Below are 21,645 nucleotides of genomic sequence, written 5' to 3' on the forward strand. Positions count from 1 at the left end.
TCTCTCCCAGCTTAAAATGGTTGGGAAGCAGAGGCGAGGAGAACAGGTGTAATTTGATATGAACTACCCTTATGTCACTCCAGTGACAACCAGCTGACGTGTTATATGTTCTAGAGACTTACATGTTTACTCCAGGCATGGTGTTACATGCCTTTCAAATGAGCATCTGAGAGGAGGCAGAGACCAAATGCCCTATACTTATGCACATATTCACAGAATTAAACATGGTGTTCAGCTGTTATACCTGTGTATCATGTATGAAGAGTTGGTATCTGTATTGTTGTCTGGGTATCATGCATGAAGAGGTGGTGTCTCTGCACAGTTGCCTTACGCATTCACAGTATGAAGAGCTGGTGTCTGTATGTTGTTGCCGTGTATTAGGTATGAAGAATTGGTATCTGTACATTGTTGTTTTACATATTCGTAGTATGAAGAGCTTCTTCTCTGAAAGTTAAACTCCCTTCCAGCCAATGAGAAGTAACATCAGACACACAAGAAACCATTATTTTAAAAAAAAAACAAAACAAAACCTTTTTTAATTTTGATTGCCAAATTATTTAAGGCAGGTATAAAAAAGGAAAGCATTCAATATACATTTTACATAAAATAAACTAGATTACAGCATAAAACAAGTAACCAGGCAATGGCATTAAAGTCCTTCTTTTCTAAAACTGGATAATTGTAAACATTAAAGAAAAGGAAAAAAAAAAAAGAGCGCAGGGCTATTCAAGTACTAGAGCGATCACAGATGTTTCTGGTAGGTGTGCAGGCTATTGGGTTATCTGCCATTCAAGATTATCAAAAAATGATGCCTTGTTATTCACAGATGCTCATTATTTCCCCATCTTAATTTTTACATTATATATACAACACAGTTTTTGTGGCTCTGGCAACCCCATGCCTTCCAAAAGTATTTATTTCCACAATAAACAAGTACAAACAGTGACTACGGGAACATTTCACACTGATGCGTCTTTAACAGGAGCCACCAATTAGACATCTAAATTGTACCAAGTGTCACCATCACAGTTGGCCTTTCTGAGGGGCTTTATGGGAGAGAGATGAAGGATATGCAAGGTTCAGGCACACTGATACAGAACATTATTTATTTACAGTTTCAAAGGGAAAGAATGTAAGCAGCCTGTTGTGGCTAACACTTTCAACATGACAAATACATTTTTTTAAAATTTCCTTTACTGAGTGGTTTGCAACTTGGCAGCAGACCCTGTGTGTGCGAGCCTGGTTACTGTTACAAAAAAGTAAAGAATATATATATATGTATATATATATATATGTATATATACAGATATGTATACGTATATATATATATAAAACAGAAGTTTAATTACAGCAACATTTGTTACTCTGTGATAAAATCTGTAATTTACAAAATGAAATGACTGGTTTTTGCCTGCCATTAAGGCATTTCAAATTAACACCATGGAACTGATGTCTATATAAAGCGCTTCCCCATGTGATCCAGTCACATGACACCGGACACGGCCGATCCTGTTATTCTCTGTAAAAGAAAAGCACACCTTAGCATAGACTTCTGGAAGAACATTGACGGGGAAAGCCTAAAGACAGCGAGACTAGAAGGCTCCCTTCACAGCTAGTTCTATTTCTTTTGCGGAATTCCCAGGGAAATAAAACACGAAGTAATGCACTCCATCTTGGGAGAGTGTTAATTTTATTCTGGCAATCTTCTTTTGCATTTATTTTTCCTCCTTAGGACAGCTTGTAGGGTAACTTAAAACACCAGGGAATAAATATAACCCTCAGCATTATAGGAGCTCATTTCTCCCCTTGCAACTTTATTTTTAACTATAATAAAATGAAGGGATTTGTGTCCTGGTATTTTATCATATAATGCTGAGGCTAGAGCCTAGGACCCTGGGCATGCTAGTCAAGTGCTACACCACTGAGTTACACTAGCCCCGTGAGTACTGTTAACAAGTTGTAGGGATAACCTTTCCTTAACCTAAGGATGTTACTCTCATCTTAATACTAAAAAAAATTATCAATCATTTCCTTACTGATGTACATCACATTTATAGAATGAAGCCCATGGACTCTAAGTCCCATGGGAAGCATACTGCCATAATGTGTTCATTCATTACAATAATATCAAACGCAAAGCATCAAGTGTTTCATCCTCAAAGCCTCTCTTTCCTTCCCTGCAGCCGTTAGCATGTCTCTGCTGGAACACTAATTTCAGGTGTTGGGAATATTTACCTTCTCTGTGCAGGAAACATTCCTGATGCAGAGGCCTGGGCGGCCACCTGCTGAGAGGCAACAAGGGCGGCAGAGGTCAAGCCTAGGGAGGGAGAAGGAAAGGCGGAAAGGTAAGAGGGACACAGGCCCAGCGGGGATGGGCACAAAACCAGTAGTAGTGATTTGTCCCTTCCTAAACGTCTACGTGAAATGGTTCACATGGCTAGGGCAGACAACATACCACTCAGGGAAGCCAATATCTATGCCTTTCCTGAACACGTGGTGGGTTTCTGAATAACTATCCAGAGGATACAGCCCTTCCACCTCGCTGGCTCTGCGGCTCTGCCTGGCGCTGAGTGGTTCACACAGGTACCAGCTAATGACAAGCAGCGGAAGCCAGTGCAGCAGAGAAACAGCTCGCCATTGTGTTTAGAAAACTTTTATAATGGCTTCTATCACTGGAACATTTGCCCCAGTGACTTCAACATGATGGGTCGCAGAAAGTACGTGGGATAAATCAATTCAGAAAGACCTGCACTTTTCTGAGTCTAAATCAATTTAAGAAAAACAGTCCTAATCTCTAAGACAAAGGAAGCAGAGACCTGAATGGCTTCAAATAAAGAAGTATCTAAATCCCACGGAAATAGGCATGGGGGTTGTGAATGCTACTAATTCCCAAGACAGAGGTCAAGGGAGACTCAGACCTTCCTGAACTAATGCAATAAAAAAGAACAAGGGAAATGCTGTACAAGGAAAAAAAAAAACATTCTGAGGAAAACACAGTAAACAAAGCAAACAGGAAGATTTTTTTCTCTGCTTCCATGGTTTTTATCTGGATATGTTTTCTTTATCCAGGGATAATCTGAGACATTACGGCAACATACAGAAACAACGAGATATTTATTCTGCTCACATATACCCATCTACGTCGTGATTTCATTTTCCTTCCACGTTCTCCTTGCACTTTGGGATTTGGGAGATCTATCTATTCTGTCTGTCCATCTACCATATCATCTATCTATGTGCATTCTTCCAACAGAAAGTAACAAATGAACACAGAAGCCCAATTCCTTTATACTCCCTAAATTTGAACACATTTTTCAACATCGTCTTGCTAAGTAGTTGCCCTGTGCTTTCACTGAATTGCCCCCTACCCTGCAGAGATCCCATGTTGAGGTCCAGATTCCCATTTTCATTGCATTTGAACTCAAGAGCTTATGCAGAAGTAATTAAAATGAGGTCCTAGGGGCCCACATACTGATCTAATGGGCTTAAGTGTTCTTATAGGACCGGGTTCTAGAAGCCTTGCTTTCCTGCTATGCCCTGTGAAGGAGTAGGAAGCCCCTCCCCCACACTACTAAGAAGGGCCTCACCAGAAATGGTCTAGCACAACCAGCAATAGGCTCTCCAGTATTGTGACCAAAATAGAGACGGCTACCGATGCCTTATGAGGTGACAGATGGGGCAGGTAAGATGTGATCACCTCATGTGTCGTAAACGTGCTCTCTGTCTTTCTCATGTTTAGTGCAAGTGTCCCATCAGTCAAGGGATGCCTTCTTCAACCAGGTAAGAAGTATTAGTACTGGCCATGCTGGTTACTTGCATGGGAAAAAAAACTGGAGATATCAGAATAAATGACTTCACCGGAGTCACCTACCATGACTCCCTTCTCTCTATAATTTCCCCAAAGAAATTATTTTTTGATCTTTTTTTTAATTTGGGACCCTAGATACTGGCTGGCTGCCACCCTCAGTTGGCAAAATAACATCTCCCAGTAACACTTATTAAGCGGTAGCCACTTCAAGCCTCAATAGAACATAAACGACTTTAGGTGAGTCTCTCAGGAATACTAGGAAATAAGTGTTAGGAATCATCCCCACAGCTAGTGTTAGTCAAAAATTCAGTATTGTTATTTTAAGTTAGTGACAAGAAGTCACAGCAACTGCTTGCCCAATCAGAAGGGTACCAATGTGATGAGCTGCTGACCTTGAAAAGGGTCATATTGACCAGGGATGAGAGGGTAGCCCATGCCAACGTGGGTGTGATGGTGGGTGTGCAGGTGCCGCTGGCCAAAGGGGGAGTGGCGATCCCGATCTCGCTCTGTCTCCCGTTCCCGCTCGGTGGAAGCTTTCTCCACAGGCTGAAAAGAGAAATAGGGCCTCCTTTAATTCACCGACATACAAACATTAGCAGTACCAAACGCCTTTCCTACAGTCATGATACTTCACAGGTCTTTGAGTAAATACAGACTCAAAACCCCATACCAATGGAAGACATCTTCAAAGGACATGAATTTGTCTTAATAGAACTAGGCTCACAACAGAGAGCCTACCAAAGCAAGCTAAACAGCATCAATGTTTTCTGCATATTTCCTAAAAATGATCTCAAGAGTCACTACTCACAATTGCTGTTTAGACACTCGGTGTCTTTCAGAAACAATTTTTATATATGAATTTTTTAAAAGGAGTTTTTGAGACTACTCTTAAAGGTTTTCTAATTATCCTTTTATTTATGCTTTGTGGAGGGAAATTATCAGTAAATTTTTCAAAAAAATTATAGGTACACTTTAGTTCCACAGCTCTGAAGGCAGAGGCAGAAGGATCCCTGTGAGTTTGAGGGCAGCCTGATCTACAAAGTGGGTTCCAGGACAGGCAGGGCTACACAGAGAAATCCTGTCTTAAAGCAAACAAGCAAACAAACAAAAGCATCCATTGTGTTCCTACAGAAATACACACCCAAAGTCAAATTCACACAATATACAGCACACATATCTTAATCCCTTTATACTTCTCCTTCCTGGCTGTAGTCATGAGCTACACGGCTGTGATGCAGCTAGCCTGCATGAATGTTATGAAGGAAGTTGGCATACTAAAAATATTAAGACTTGTTTTCTTGTCATTATTTCCTCAATGGTGCAGTGTAAGAACTCTTACATAGCGCTTTCCTTGTAGTAGATACTTGGAGCTAATCGGGAAATTAAACTGAAAACACAAGGATGAATGTAGGCTTATAGTCAAATACTATGTTTTATAAAGGGGGATGGGGTAGCCCAAGAGGTTCAGGAACTACTCCCCTGCACTTTCAGGGTGGGCGGACTTGACAGGAAACCACAGTCCTGCCCACATTCCAGATTCTTCATTTCTGAGAAGTCACCAGAAATGGCAGCTCTTCCTCATTGGAGAAGGTTAAGGATTGTGTCTCTCACATACTTCTTCTCCCTTTAGACCATTACTCCCCTTCCCTGCTCTAGGCTCCCTCACTGGAACAAAGCCTGAATGTACTGAACGGAGAAATCACAAAACAAGGACCATGCATGGATCACCCGTTTTAGCTTCTCTGTAGTGGTTGTATTCAAACTGTAAGCACGATTTTAATTTTAATCGGTCTCTTTATACACAGCGTTTAGGACCAGCAGTTGTCATTTTGCTGTCTCTTTCACAAAGACATTTTTTGGATTGCTTCTGTCGAATGAGAGGGACAGGGCAATGCATCAAGGCCACTGGGCAGGCAGCAGAAGCAGCCTTATTCCCCAGCCAAGTGACTCTGGCTTGCATGAGTGTCCCCAGACTCAAAAGAATGTCTGGATAAAATCAGCTGCCATGGTGTGTCATGGACCCTCAGCACTGCTCCCCATGTGCAGAGTTCTGACTATGAATATGGACCATGGGAATACCCAGGTCAACAGAAGGATCTGAAACCTTAGGTTGGCTGACCAGCACAGGGGACAGGGTGACCTTTATCTATGTACATATTTATACACATGAGGAGCTAGGCAGACTGTCTAGATTGGGTTTCTTTTCCCATCAGCCACTGTCACGTAATTGTGGGCTACATTTGCTACTGTCTTAACAGGAAGCAAGTCTTCTAATTTGAACAAGAAAACTTCCATTTTTGAAAGGTGCTTCTGAGGAAAACGTTTGTTTGTTTTTAATTTGTATCTTTGCTGTTTGTTTTTCAGGCTAGAAATGTCACCTGGGCACATGATAGGTAAGTGCTCTACCACTGACCTACAACCCCCACCCTTAAGAAAACATTTTGTAAAAGCTCAATTTGTCTAATAGGCCAACAGTTGGTGGCCTCTGAGCCACTTCGTCACAAGGACACTATAAAACAGCCCTCCGGCATTTCCTTTCCTAATGTTTTAACCACAAACATTTTACACGAGAAGTCACTATAAACTTAAATTTCAACCTTACACACCTCCTCCTGGGTAAGCAGAGAACACCACACTTTTGCAACAGAAAAGCTCCCTGCTCCCACAAAGGCTGCAATGACATTTTCCCCTCCTGTGTGACCACATCTTATATTTCAACATTCCATTTTTTATGTATCGGAATAGAACAGCATCCTGAAATCCCAGCTGGGTTCCTAAACCATTTCTCTTTCAAGACTGTTCTGTTGCTTGTCCCCGCTGTCCCCCCCAAAACATGGCCTTTTAACTATCAACAAAAGGAGGCTTACAGCAGGGGACTTGCTGCGGTATTGGTTGGCGTGATGTTGGAGCAGGTCCAGGGCTTTGGCTTCACTGGCTGATTTTGTGTTGATGCTGGGGCTGGTATTGACTTTCTCTGCCTCCTCTCTCCCAGACATCTTCCCATAAACAGGATAATGAAATCCTGGAGAGAGATAGGCCCCTGTAGATAAACAGCAAATGACACATCATGTTACAGGCTACATCTTAAAAACAACAACAACAACAACAAAAATCAGTTCAATTACGTGACTTTTGGGTCCGAGTCAGACACCTTAAAATAAAGGGTCACATTAAGAACGGGCTACATCATTGTTTATCTGTGTCTAGGTTCCCCGATTTTCTTCTCTGGTTAATTCATCCTGATGAACGGAGGATATAAACAGACTTGAGCTTACAGCTACTTCATCCATTTATGTGTCCGCTTAAGTGAAAGAAACAGTAACTATAATGATTATGACAGTAAGTGCTTAGAATATTTCCACAGGCAATAAAGTATCTGTCAGTCTAAACGTCTCCAGTAAGCCATCAGGAACCAGGGAAGCTAGAGCCCGAGGACTCCTGACATTTCATTACAAAATATAAAAATCTCACATTAAATCAGTTTCATCTTGGGGACTTTAAGTAGCATTAAAAAACAAGCAAAACAAATGTCATTCCCGAAAGCCTCTAATTTATCTTCAGTTGTTAATAGCTATCATTTGAACACAGCCTCTTCCCTCCAATGTAGTTAGAACCCACAACACGTACCAGGGTAACTGTGCATTAAGACAGGAGAAACAGCCCGGTATGCAGGGTGGCTGGGGTCATACATCTGCGGGTAAGGATAAGCATGCAAGTACTGTATGTACGACTGATGCTGACTCATGGGTGAAGACACAGCCACTCTCGTCCCCCGAGAGTCCTTCCAGTTCACCGGAGTCTTCCGATCATCAGTCTTCAGCTTGCTTTCCTCCACTGACTGAGAGTCAGGGCGCTTGGCCTCCTTGGGCTCCTCTTTGATGTTCGTTAAAGACACAGGAAGGCCTGGGACACCACTCTCTTTGTTAGGCGTCTTCCTTGGACTGTCTTCTTTCAATTTCTTTTCTCTGTCAAGTTCTTCTGGCTTTTGTTGATCTAGATACTTGGGCTGGTACACATAATGATGCCATGTCCTTGCATCTGGATCCTGGTTTTAAAATAAAGACCTGCCTTAAAATCTCATTGATTAGAAAGCAAACCCATTCATCGACACGACAGCGCTACTTACTATTATTTCACACTGGGTTAACATGCTGTTCCTCCTATTCTGATAAAGTAATAGTGCCTGAGGTAGGCTTCATCATCAATCCTTGTACCACAGGCTAAACCAAATGCTTTGAAAGTTCAGCCAACATCAAGGGGGCACATGGCAGCTGGGCTGAAAAGCTGGAACCTTAAATACTATCCTCAGATGCATTTAATTCAATCTTTGCTTTCCTTTTCCTATCTCACGCAGGTAAAGGGGATTTCAAAAACTATACCTCAAGCTAATAGTAGGAAATTTAAGCAATTGCTACAGCTGTTAACACCAATTAGAAGGAAAAGCAAAAAAACTCTTGGTGTCCTAACACATTTTCTTCACTGACTACAGCTGAGGCTTGTTAAGCTGCCTTGCTTCTCATTAATATGCTAACATTTTAGAACCAAAAATGTCAAGTTAATGGCACGTTTTATGACTTATTTATTAGAAGACAAACCCAACGATAAGCCCTCCCAAATTGTCTTGTTCTACTGCAACCCTGGGAAACAAGAGCCTGATTTCGAGCTCTGAAGGGCATGGAACTGAAGATCCATATGGCCTTGCTGACTCTGCACGTTCATGGCGTTAAACCCCCTGGAGGTTCAAGTCTTGAATGAGAATTTCAAGTTGGTCCTCCGTCTCAGCTCTGGCCGGAAACATACAGAGCAGTAAGTACTCTTGTTCTGACTCACTAGGGGGCAAGCACAGGGAGGTAAGTTGGGGTGCTGGTCCCGGGGAATACCAGAATTAATGATCCCAGGGCAGCAGTGAGTCGGGGAGACTGAGCTGCATATGTATGGTTTCATGGTGGCTGCACTTCACGTGTTCTCAGGGTGGCTGGAGGAACGGCTGAGACGCATCACCTGCAGCTCCTGACCCCTTGCAAACCCACAGCACAAGAGCTACTTCGGGTTCTAAACAGAACATAAAACTGAAATTCTGGCATCTGAGACCCTTTGCCAGAGACATCTGGTGCCCACAGTTCACTAAGTGGTGAAGCAGGAGCTCAGTGCCCTGGGTTTAGAAATCTTAGAAGGCACTGACATAAACTTGGTAAATAAAAAGAACGAGTGCTTTAGTGGAGGGATCTAAAAGCTCAGAGTTCGAGAGACGTCAGAGGCCCTTTAGTGAACCGCCTTCACCTTAAGCTCATGAAGAAATTACCTCAGAGTTACAGACTTAGGAAACCCACACAGGGCGCATGCCCAGAGTTCCTCTCCACACTAATTCAGATAAACAGCGGGTCCTGTACATTTTAGAGTTGTACAGGAACTCCCAGGGGTATTTTTTCAAGAGAGGAGGAACAAACTCTGATGATTGCTTCCTCCCAATGAAAAATGCCTCGCAAGATCAAGCCCAACATATGTGCACAACTCAGACTGCTCCCTGTCTGTTGGGGCCACACTCCACAATCTTACTTGTTTAAATCTCGAGGTTGGGTCTACACCTGTCTGCTTCATAGAGTCCATGACAGACTTCATTTCTACAGCCTCCTTAATAAGCTGGTGGTTTTCCATCTGCTTAGCTTTGAAGCTGTCGGCCTGAAGCTGCTGCTGGTGACTGGAGAGAAGCTGTGATTTACCTGTCTCCTCAGTTTTATTAGGCACTGTTGGCCCTAGTTTAGAATGGTTTTTGTTAGGCTCCGGAGTAGAGGGAGCTTTTGAGATTGTGGCCGATGGCATGTTTTTCTGTTTACTGTCTTCCTTGCCCAGTTCTTTCAAGGGGAGCTCAGCCTTTCTTTCACAGTCTCCTCTCCCAGTCTGGGCCATTTTCTGCTCGGCCAGCCTCTGGTCCTCATAGTGCTTCTCATACTGCTGTCTGTAGGCGGGGCTGGTGGCCATCAGCGATTTCTGGTCCATATAGAGCCCATAGGCATACTGGCCGTAATAAAGTGACTGAGCCAGGGCAGGGTGTCTTTGTGTGATGACTGACTGGTGCTGAGGCTGCAGGGATGTAGAATTATGGTCCACTTTCTTGGAATCTAACTGTTCTGCCTTGTCTTTCTTCTCGGCATCTTCCTCCGACTCCTTCTTGATCTTCATGCCCTGCGCGTTCCCACCATTCCCAGCTGTGGGGGCTCCAACTTGCCCAGGGTGCATGTAACTTGGAGAATAATAAGACTCGTAGCCGTGGTAATAGGGAGAGTGGGACTCTTTCAGCTGAGATGATTGCGCTGAGGTTGAAGGATGCCCTTTCACGACACTGTCTTTATTAGAAATGATATCTGATGGGGAACTGGCCTTTGACCTCATACCCTCCGACCTGCTGTCAGAACCACCGTCATCTGCAGCATCTGATATATCCGAATAGGCTGGGCTGCTGGTCTTGGCCGCTGAACTCTCAGCCCCGTTCTGTGTCAACACATGCAGGGGGACCATGGGTGCCTGCCCGTTCACCAGGGTGCTGCATTCCATCCGGGAGGCACTCCCGATAGAAGGGCTGGGAGCGTTGTCCGTGAATGTGTAAACCTTATCGGCCTCAGCTTTGATGCTGGCCATGCGGCTCTCCTGAGACTCGGATAATCCATTCGCCAGCCCTTCACTCTTACTGAGATGGTCCTTTAAGAAATGTCCTGTCAAATCCTTGCCAGCCACCTTGGCATCCTCCAGCTTCCCCAGCTTAGCATCCATTTTGGGACCCCCAGTCTCTTTTCCTTCTTTGTCCTTTAGCTTCCGCTTCTCCTTTTTCTTTTTGTCTTTGAGCGACACCAGAGCTGGGTTCACGGTGATGGGCTCCCCCATAATTGTGGGCTTTGGTTGAATAGGCTTCAATGGAGGGCTCTTTGGTGTAGCCTGGACCACAGTGGTCGTGAGGGAGGGCAGTCCAGGTATGGTCCCCGTGGTGGTGGATGTGAAGGCAGCGGTGGGGATAGCAATCAGCTGTGGGGGCGTAGGGGCTGGGGCAGGGGCGATGGGCCGGGCACTTTTCAGTTTAGAGAGGTTTTTGTCCACTTTGCAATTGTTTGCTTTTTTGCCCTTTTCTTTGTCCCCCAAACCTTTTTTGTCAATCAGTCCTTCAGCTTCCAGTTTGGGCATTTCGGCAGCTAAGCTGCTGTCTGCTGCTGCGCAGCCATCCAAGGCGGCTGCCATGTTGGAGATGACTGGAAGGTTGCTCAGTTCACTGTTAAGGCCCTTCTTCTTGCCAGAATTCTTCCCGGTTTTCGAACCTATGACAGAACCGGGGCCATTGCTCATGAGTTCTCTCTTTCCTTTGGGGGTCCCAGGGGGGTTCCCAGTCCCGGGTGATGCAGGTGCCTTCACCTGGTCATATGATGACACACCTGTGCTTGGCTCACTGCACTCGAGGGCCACATTACTCAAGGCTTCCTCACAGTCTGAGATCTTGTCCTCACTATCAGGCTCGAACTCCAGCTTGTTCTCTGGGTCCAGGTGCGCATGTGCCTGGTGGTACCTAAGGCCATTTATGTGCTTGTACTTTTTGTTGCAGTTTGGGTGGGGGCAATCGATTAACACTGGAGAGGAACAGCCTTGGTCCAAAAATGTAGTCTCTGGTTTCCCTTGAGGGGTGGTAGGGGTGCTTCTGGAATTGGTGCGGACCCGTTTCCCGGGTTTACTGTCCTCGGAGCTGGAGTTCAGATCCAGCTCCATCGGGGGCTTGTTCTTCCTTTTGTTGGTGGAGGAAGGGCTGGCTTTGATGTCCTCTGCAGCACAGTTTGGGGGGGTCCTTCGTCCACTGGCATTGAGGCTGCCACGCCTCCCTTTCCCATTGGCCCCCCCTCTGTTCTTGCTCTGCAGCCCTCTGGACTCCGTGAAGCTGACCTCGGCGCCCGGGGCGGCCGCGGCAGACCTCGCTCTCTTCCCTCTGCCCCGGCCCCCTCGCATCTCCAGGTCACTCGTTGGTGATTCACAAAACCTAGGGAAGCAAGGAATGGGTGTCACAATGAGCATCTCCAAAAGAGCCAGGGGAGATCACAGGGACACAAGCTAGCACAGAGCACCCGCCACCTTGCCATTTCGAGGGCGGGGTGCAGCCAAGGGAAGGACATTCTATTTTTGCACAGGTTCATCGGCTCAAGACCAGGCTACCAAATGCATTATATCCACCCACGGAGAATCAAAGGGGAGCAGCTCAAAGAGCTGGCTTTCAATCAGTTCCAATTCCCATCTTGAAAAAAGAGAAGAAAACAAAGGAGAGAAGGGGGGAGGGCGGACTGACAAGAAACCCGATGGAAAAGAAAGCTAGCATCTGCACTTTACAGCTCAGGCCTAAAAGGCTCAGTTCTCCTTTGCCTGGTTTCAATTACAGGAAGAGTTTTATATATTATTCATTTCTTTCTATAGCTTCTTTGCAGAAACGGGAAAGCGGAAGCAGAGGAAGGAGCAAGAAAGAAAAGGCACCCACCTAGGAGGGGCCCAGTCGTGCTTGGTGCAGTCTAGTAGGGTCCCCACATACGTCTTGTTCCTCCACGTGACATTGACCACCAGGACACCTGTAGGGGAGAGGGGGTGGTTAAAGGGGAGCACATTTAACACCTATTACTTTATTTCCACTTCGTTTATTGTTATTATTTTTACCAGCAAAGTTCTATTCTCACATGGCTTTCAGAAGCTGCGGTTTGCATCCTTCCCCTTTCTGGTTTCAGTGACCTCAAGTAAAAACCCACAGGAAATTGTGTGTGTGTGTGTGTGTGTGTGTTCGTGCGTGCGTGCGTGCACATGCTCACGAATGTGGTGCAAAGGGGTGAGAGTGTGTGAGGGTGTGATCAAGATATTGCTGACAGAAGGAAATGGTTTTTGCCATGTCCTGCTGTAAAGCGGTGACATTCACCTCTTAATTTTTCTATTATTACACATAATTGCTTTCGTTTGGCAGGCAGCCAACGTAAACCAAGCCGGAGTTACCAGTGCTTAAGCCAGAGGGTGACTGAGAGGAATCTGGTTTCCAATTCAACACTATAAAACAATGGCAACTTTTTTTTTTATTAAGAAAAGAAAAATCCCACTTGCAGATATGTAAAAATAGGCACGGCGGAAAAGGCAGGGCCTTGGGGCAGCTGTGACTTCTTCTTGACCCTCCCCTCGTTGACTCTGTGAAGCAGCGAGCAGCCCAAAGGGCTCCGAGGCTCTTAAAATAGCTCTCGTAAGAAAATAAGTGTGCACAACACATTCGCTCTTGGGGTTATCGGCAGTCAACTTTGGTAAGCATGTGCCACAGAGGATTAGGAGAGAACGCTCGAAACTGTCACACGTGTTTCCTTCCAGCCACCCTGCTTTCCCTCCGCTGCACAGCAGGCTTCACCTCGGCACTGTGTCTGTGGGTCACTAAACCTGAGGGCGTGCAGTGTGCCAGACAGCGCTGAGGGACACATAACACCCTGCTTGTTCCTGCAAAGGACAAGTGCCACTTTAAGGAAACACACACACACACACACACACACACACACACACACACACACACACACACGTCCTTAAAGCGTATCTGTAAAGAGGCTGGATTCTGAGACAATTACAAGAGTAAGGTGAATAAATGAAACATTGAAGGGAGCCATTGTTTCTTTCAGTGCCTACCCCTTCCACCCCCAGAGACCCTTTCTCCAAGTCTTTACTGGGCGACTTACTCACCTATACTACCTACTATCTTGGGAACCTCACAAAGCAAGACCTTTGTTGTTGTTGTTACTGGAGAACCCTTAAATAGAAGGTAAAATAATCTAAATGGTTGGGTCTCGAGTACTGGGGAAGGGAGATTTTTCTCTCAAAAGTCTCAAAAAGAGATCTTAAAATTGTTTTCCATATGGTCGGGGCTGCTGCTAGTTACGTGGCGGCTGACTTTACTCACTAGAAATTCCACCGGCAGTAGGCTAGCCGGGGAAGAAAAGCTAAAAAGAATGGCATGCATCGCCTCAAATCAGGCTTGATTCCTTTTTATTCCCCCATGGAGGAAGGGTGGGGGCGTTTTTAACCGTTGAGTATGAAAAATCCCATTGTGATGAGAATCAATAGCAATTAGGCATTCGGTCAAAAATTGCACAAGATGGAACAATCGGAAAGGATTCTTTATGAGCACATCCCTTCAGGAAAGAGGGGTGGGGCGTGGAGGAGAGGGGCAAACTGGGCTGCCTTTCTCATCATCTGCTCTCTGGGGCACCGTGTGTGGTGTCAGAGACCTCTGCAGCTGCTTAAAATTCTTTAGCGTGTCAGCTATATTTACAGTGCGGGAATGTATCTGTATTGCCAGAAGGTTACTGCATTTTAGCTTCAGAGGCAATAGGCTGAAATCACTGCGTTCCAGAGTCCCTGATGTAGCACAAATGTATAATTAAAATTGCTTGAAAGGAAACATGAAAGAAACAACAAACCTTCCATTCTTGCAGTAATAAAATTAAAAACAGGAAAAGTCTGCACAGACACTTAACATTTGTCTGCAGTGAAAGGCTTTTGTTACTGCTTCTCCCCTAAGGGTTTCGCGTTTCCAGCAAACGCGGGCCGCCCATTGGCCAGTGCCTGCTGCGAACGCTCACGTCTGATTGGCTGGCCCGATGCAGCTGGCCGGAGCACAGGATGACAAGGCAAGGAGAAAGGGCAGGAGGAAGAATGCTCCCAGCTGCGGGAGAGCTGAAGCATCCATCGCCAGAAGCCCCACAAAGGCTGTGGAAGTTGGAAGCAGCCCCACCACCCACCCCCACCCCGCGATCCCCGCTACAGGGCTGCACACAGCCAACAGGCCAGCCCGCATGGTACCCTGACAGCCAAATGTGCGGCCTCCAGCCAGGCGAGGGTAACCGGGCCAAAAAGAAGGAAGGGACCCAACATAAGCCATAAATCAGTGGTTATCCCGGGCCACAGGTTGAAACGGTCAGGGAGACAGAAGTGCAGTTGCAACTTCCATGTGAAAAAACGGTTCACATCTGATACTGCTTAGGAGCCACGTGGGCCACGTTGTTGTCTGTACTGGAAGGAGTAAAATTCTGTAAAGAAAAGCCCACTTTCAACTTCAGGGAACCTAAATAAGTCACCCTAATTTCAAGAAGCACTCTGAATTTAAAACGCTCAAAAGAAACACTCCTCTCCCAGGGTGGTTTTTTGTTTTGTTTTTTGTTTGAATTCATTTTTTAACAGCCCCCTCAAGCAGTGCTAATTAGATTCATGGCCCTGTGGTGGTCCATCTTGTGCAAGCCTCTCCTTGGGAGTACAGACACTCAGACACTCGGCTGAGACTCCAGGTTGGGGGAGAGGTTTGGGACTCTTCCTCCATGAACTGCAATTCACTGTTTTTTGTAGGTGCTCCGCGGCCATTGTGAAGGTCCAAGTAGGCGGTTTAGCTCTGAAACATGGAAATTGCTGGGAGTGGTGGCACTGGCCTTTTTTTCCAGCAGAGGCTGGTGATTCTCTGTGAGCTGGAGGCCAGACTGGTGAACAGAGCGAGTTCCAGGCCAGCTAAGGGCTATACAGTGAGACCCTGCCTCAATCAGTACATCAAATCTATAATTTTTTATGATTTTGATGAAATTATAAATTTTAAATGTTTTGTAACACAAGGCCATATGAAGCATAAGTTACAAAAGGCACAGTGAGTGATGTAAATCAGATGAAAGTGCCCAGAAAGTACAGGCTTGAACTTCATAAGCCCAGGCTTAAAGGTACGTTTCTCTCTAAATAAATTAGACAATACACATACTTAGTTCCCTGAAGGTTTGTCTTTTCAAGCACACTTAATTCTTCTGAATCCCTTGCCTGTCTCTCTCTCTCTTCAAGCCCTTTTTATGTTTATAAGAATAAGGATCTCACTGGGATTTTTTTTTTTTTTTGCCCTTCCCTTTCCACCTATTTGAAGGCTATTTGAAAAATTCCTGAGGCATATTCCTGTTAATCCTAAGCAAATGGGGGGACGTACAAGGATAGAATGGGAAGCTCAATAGTATGACTTTCTTCTTCATATTGTTGACACTTCATCCCACATACTGGTACACACACACACACACACACACACACACACACACACACACACACACACACTCAAACACCGAGGCTTCATAAAGACTCACGCTCTATTTCCTACTCAGATCCATCAAGCATTGGCTGTGTCCATTGGCTGTGTCCATTGGCTGTGTCCATTGGGTCTTTATTAAGTACCTATTTGTTGTTACTGAATCACACTTTGTTGGAAAATCTGTTCAGCTTCTGTACTTACAGGGTCTACAGTCTTATAGTCGGGGTAGACATGCATCACAATCTAGAAGTCGAAGCATGGCTTTGCATATTACCAGTACTTAAAGAGTGTGCTCTTTACTAGACTACAACAATCTCACATTAGATGAGAACCTGGGTGTGATGCTCTTGGTTCCTGCTCTACCCTCATGCCCTGCTCAGAAGGACGTCTTAGACCAGCAAGCTCTCATACCAGTAATCCTAAACCTAACCTCCTATCACCGGATCAGTGACTGGAGCCTGATACAGAGGCAATCAGACACATTCATGCCAGGAATCTGGGTTGGCAATATAGAAACTTGGAAATGATGATACAAAGAGAAGTCTAAAGTTCTCTGTGTTAACTAAGAGGACCAGGATGGGCAAGGGCCTCAAAGATGTAATAGCTAAGATATGAGACAAAGATGCCAAGCGCTAGATCAACACCTCAATACTTGTGTGTGTGTAAATGTGTGTGTGCGTGCCTTGTTTGGGGGAGTTAAGTGGGGTGGGACCAGCAAGATGGCAGAGTTCTCCCTCCTGTGGGAACTTGAGTCACCCATGACTTTCTGCTCACTAGGAATGCTTCCGTGAGAAACTCATACACGTTTGAATATAAGATGTGTCATATCCTGGTAGGACGCTCCTTTACATTTCCCTCCATTCCTGGGCACCGTGAGCTCTTCTAGCACTCCTTTGTATTTGGTATGGTGTCTGCACACACATCTCTGAGAAGCACTGACCCTCAAGCACAAGATCACTCAACACTTTCGAACCTCCAGGACTCTCATCAGAATCAGCGCCTTTTCTCGAGGTCTCACTGCTTCTGTATTTTTTCCGTAAGAGAAATTTCCCACTAGCTTACGGGGTGGCAGACTTTCTCTATGGAGAGATTCTGCTTCTAAATTACTATTTCTTGTATCTGTGAAGCTGCTGCCTCAAGAACTGGGCAAATGCTGATTGCCCAGTGGTTCTGCATCTATTACAGTTTAAAGACTGTCTGAGTCTTAAAAGAGCCTCATCCTTGGGAATGGGAGCATCACCAAGATACATCTGGATGGATTTGGTGTGCACTCGGGCAGAAAACACAAACCTCATTCTAATAACACCAAACTGTCACCCGTTTCTGCTGTAATCCAAGCCCCGCCCCCTCGTGGGCTACACTTTCTTTTATTTTACTTTTCTAGAGAAACACCAAGGATAATAGAAAGGCCACTGTTTCAGATCCTGGGTCCCAGTGTGACTACTGCGTAGGGCGGGGCTTATCAGCAGTCCTTTGTGTGGAATTCCTCTCCAAACAGTCCCTGCTTGTTTCTGCTGGATGCTATCCTGGTGCTCTTCCCAAAGCTGAAGCAGCTCTAGGGGCTCCGGACCTCCTTCCCTTCAACTAGATTCCCTTTCAGGACACAAAGTTTATACTTATTTGAGAAGTTTTTAAGTTTGTCCATAAAATACCTACCAGCCAAAAGAGTAAAATGGCTTTTCTGTTGCCTACACCAAGGATGTATGGTGCACCAGCACAAGAAAAGTCAATGTTGTCACATGACCATGAAACAGGTTTTGTTTTTTTTTTTTTTTAAGGGAGCCCTACTGCTGGGCTGAATGTTTGAAGAGTCACTTTAACCACTTCCTGTAATCAAACCATCTGGAACACAGTTCTGCGATTAGTCACCCTGAACATTGGGCTTTATCTGAACAAATAATGTATGGCAATGGAGCTTGTGAGATAGGGCAAGGCTGACAAAAAAAAAAAAGTATAATGAAATACTTTATGCCCTAGTATGCCGCCACCCCAGTCGTAAACCCCAGAGACACACTGTTCTGGCGCTAATGCACTGCCTTGTGAGAGCTTAACGATTCAAGGACAGAAGGGCCAGCATTTGCTGGTCTCCATGGATCTCTGTTGGCGGCTGGAATATGTTGGCATCACTGTACCTTTGTTAATTATAACCTCTATATGACAGTCCAGCATTCCATTTTGGTGCTATTTCCAGGGCATTAGAAGCAGGGTTCGTTCATGGCAGAGTAGTTAGGGCTGTTTGCCAGGGGTTAAGGTGCATATCTAGATATTTGTTTGAGTTCTTCTAAACGCCACCATATAGAAGAAGAGGAGGAGGAGGGGGAGGGGAAGAAGGAGGAGGAGGAGAAGAAGAAAAAGGAAGAAGAAGGAGGAGGAGGAGGAAGAAGACCCAATCAATACTGAAAAGCAAAGACTAGATCTTACTCTATTCTACCTTTTGAAAAACAAAGTGGTCCCCCCCACTTTTCAAAATATTTCAACATTTATATACAATCTGTGTAGTTCTTATTTTAATCTGGAAGGACTTCCCTACTACAAATATATCTAATAAGCCTTTAAGAACACATGCATGCGTGCACGAGCATACACACACACACACACACATACACACACACACACGGAAACCTTGTTTTCCTGTGGGCCTTATAGTTTAATATACCTAATAAGTCTTTAAGAATACACGCACGTGTGCAAACACACACATACACACAAACACACAGAAACCTTGTTTTCCTGTGGGCCTTATGGTTTAATATACCTAATAAGTCTTTAAGAACACACGCACACACATACATGCACACACGCACACACACACGTACACAGAGAAACCTTGTTTCCCCGTGGGCCGTATGGTTTAATACACAAAAGAACACAGAGCCGCTTCCATCACTGTCACCTCCCAGCAGCCTTTGTTCTGGGGCCTGATGAGCTGTATTGATTTGGGAAAATCATTGAGCTTCTTGGAAAACTCGACTCTCACTTATTCACTGCCATCTATTTCTTTCTCATGAAGACAGGTGGTCAATATCCAGCTGGCTGGTCAGCTGAAGGAAGCTCTGGCTGGTTTTCTTTTCCTGGCTTCCCTAGTAACGACATCCTCTCTCGTGTCTATGAATTACAGTGGCCCGTTAAGAAGTCTACTGGTGGAGAACAGGGAGCAGAAATGCGGCTTTCCCCAGCCATCACCAGAAACACTAAAAGGCTGCCCTACGCAGTTGCTGCACTGGCTGCCGGTGAAGATGGGGACAGACTGTCCTCTGGCCGAAAATCACCCATGCAGAAATATGAATGAACATCACAGCAGCCTAAGATCACACCGTCTAGGAAACAGCAGGCCAACGCTGGGTGTGGTGGCCCACAGCTGCGATCCCAGTACTCAGGAGAGACTAGCGGAGAATCAAGACTTCGAGACCAGCCCAAAAGACATCGTGTGCGCAAGGCCAGCCTGCGACACAAGAGAGTGTCTTGAGAACAAAATCATTTCATTACTGGTCGTTACAAATAAATTCCTGTTGATTGCAGAAAGAGATGTTTCTTTTCAGCAGTCAGGACCTATGCTGTGCAAGCAAGTTTCCTACATACAAAATGCCATAGGTTTTATAATATGCCTCAAATGTAATGAAAACCATCATGAAAGAAAATGCCACGTGGAGATCTTTGGGAAAAAAACGTTTAAAGCATGCTCAGTAACAAAAGCATTTGCTTTCATGGTAGGCAGGCAGACAGACATCCCGAAGCAGTACGAACGCTTTACGGTATGTTCTTCCTCTACACAGCAGCATGCACAGCACCACAATTACCCTTATTGCTAGCAAGTTCCTCTAACAGCTTCTGCCATGCTGTCCAGAGTCCCAGCTGGGGACAAGCTGCAAAGCAAGTCTGAGGTGATAGTGCCAGAACAGGGAAGAGGACATCTCTTGAGGGAGTTTCTACAGGACAGCAAGCCAGAGACACTTCACTGGGCACCGTGCCAATCCTGCAGGCCGCTTCCCACCAAGGCTCAGTCAACACAGCGTGGTAAGGAAAGGACAAAGAGACACAGGGGACATGAGGGTTGAGGGAGTCTTCCGAGATAAATATTTGGAGTCATCTAAATGCAGGAAAAGAACGAGCAAATGCCACGCTATGCCTACAGTGTCTCTCTCCATTTGTGTAAAGAGGCTTCATTTCTGGTTTTTGAGTAGCTTTCCAGTAAGTAAGTGCTGCCCCGAAGGCTTCACACAATGGAGCCCAGTGGCACTCTGACTTCCGATGCCTGGATCTGCACTTGGACCTTCCAGGCACCCTCTGGTTTATGTGAAACCTGAGTTTCCTTGATGACCTTTATGGACCCTAACCGCTAGGGAAGGAGAATGGCTTCCCACCTTTTCACCCCCCCCCCACGGGAAGGCAGAACCCCCACCCAGACCTTGATTAGTTCATTAAGGAGATATTTTTCTTCCTTTAAATAAAAGCATTCAAGAGCGTGGGAAAGGTATTTTATAAATGTTTGTCGAATCGGGCAAACTGTACTATTCCCTCCTAAGAGCCACTCCCTTTGTAAAGAGTGGTATTTCAGGACATGGTTCTGTTCAAGCGGCCCTGGGTATATAGCACATGGCCCTGGTCTCCCCAGCGAGATGGACAGAGCCTCCCCTCTGTCACTGTCAGAGCCACTGCAGATGGATAACTGGAAGGGTACAGCCTGTCAATCACTACTCCCATAGATATCGTCAATTCACTTGACCCTTTTGCATCAACAGCTCCTTCTTACCCAAGCTCTCCATGTCATCATGGCTTCTGCTGGGAAACAGGCAGAGCTAAGAATAGCCAATGATGATGGAAACAGTTACTCAAGGCAAAAAAGGCCCCCTCCGGGTCAGTCCCCATTAAAGGAGAGTCCTCACTGCTCAAAACAGGAGAGTGCACAGTACTGTGGATATGGGGTCACGTGACAGACAGCTTTCCCATGGGAGGGGGGATCAGGTACTGGGGAGGGGGAGGCTGCAAGGAAAGACAAAGTAATTCTAAAGAACAGAGGAAGCGAGAGGTTAGAAGGAAAACTTCATCCTCAGGGCCTTAGGGAAGATGGGGTGGGGGAGGGGGAGTGGGAGGGGAGGGACAAGGAAGAAGGAAGTGGTCCTCTAGACACCCATTCTCTCGCCTTAATCAGGACCAGATTAGGTCCTGGTAATTTGCAGACTTCCAGGTCTAAAAACTATTAAATTGCTTGTCAAAATATGTGTATCACCATTCTACATTATGGGACCGGGTTTTAAAGAGAATTTTTCCCAGCCATGGTCCTGAGTTATAAGGAAACAGTGGGAACCAATTGACAATTATGCTCCACATCAAAAGGCTGCTACTGATCCGTATATCTCGCTGGGACTGAAGAGCTGGGCTTCCTATAAATTAGGATGCTTTATTTAAAGTCAGAGCGCTTATTTGCTTTTGTGCCAGCTCTGGGCCCTTTTCATCTGTAGCTCGCCAGGCCCAGGAGAGCACAGATTCCTGCAGCCCTGCTGCCCACCAGCTGTGTCCTCTGTAAATCATAAAGCCTCTGAAGGAGCCGTGCGTTACAAAGGCCAACAACATTTGCTGGAGATGATCACTCAGCTATTATTCCACTCGCTGAAATTTAAAATAGCAATTTACAACAGCAGCTCAGACTGGGAACTGCTGCTCTGAACTGCGGGGTGTGTGTGTGTGTGTGTGTGTGTGTGTGTGTGTGTGTGTGTGTGTGAGAGAGAGAGAGAGAGAGAGAGAGAGAGAG

General features: G+C 45.5%; 1 protein-coding gene across 3 annotated transcripts in view; it reads right to left on the bottom strand.

The window, feature by feature from the left end:
- Positions 1-545: 545 nt before the first annotated feature.
- Znf608 (zinc finger protein 608) overlaps positions 546-21,645 on the bottom strand; it is a 111,345-nt gene continuing 90,245 nt past the window's right edge. For 2 of the 3 annotated variants that reach the window (XM_026783472.1, XM_005356118.2), the window contains exons 4-10: positions 12,309-12,396; positions 9,365-11,819; positions 7,436-7,853; positions 6,676-6,848; positions 4,201-4,354; positions 2,236-2,317; positions 546-1,519 (exon numbers count right to left, since the gene is read on the bottom strand). In XM_026783472.1, the coding sequence (XP_026639273.1) occupies positions 1,513-1,519; positions 2,236-2,317; positions 4,201-4,354; positions 6,676-6,848; positions 7,436-7,853; positions 9,365-11,819; positions 12,309-12,396 (3,377 nt within the window). In that variant the 3' untranslated portion in view covers positions 546-1,512. Of the gene's footprint in view, positions 1,520-2,231; positions 2,318-4,200; positions 4,355-6,675; positions 6,849-7,435; positions 7,854-9,364; positions 11,820-12,308; positions 12,397-21,645 lie in introns of those variants that run through there. The other variant, XM_026783473.1, reaches the window with a different exon arrangement.

This window comes from Microtus ochrogaster, chromosome 18, assembly GCF_000317375.1.
Source record: "Microtus ochrogaster isolate Prairie Vole_2 chromosome 18, MicOch1.0, whole genome shotgun sequence".
Classification (NCBI taxonomy): Eukaryota; Metazoa; Chordata; class Mammalia; order Rodentia; family Cricetidae; genus Microtus; species Microtus ochrogaster.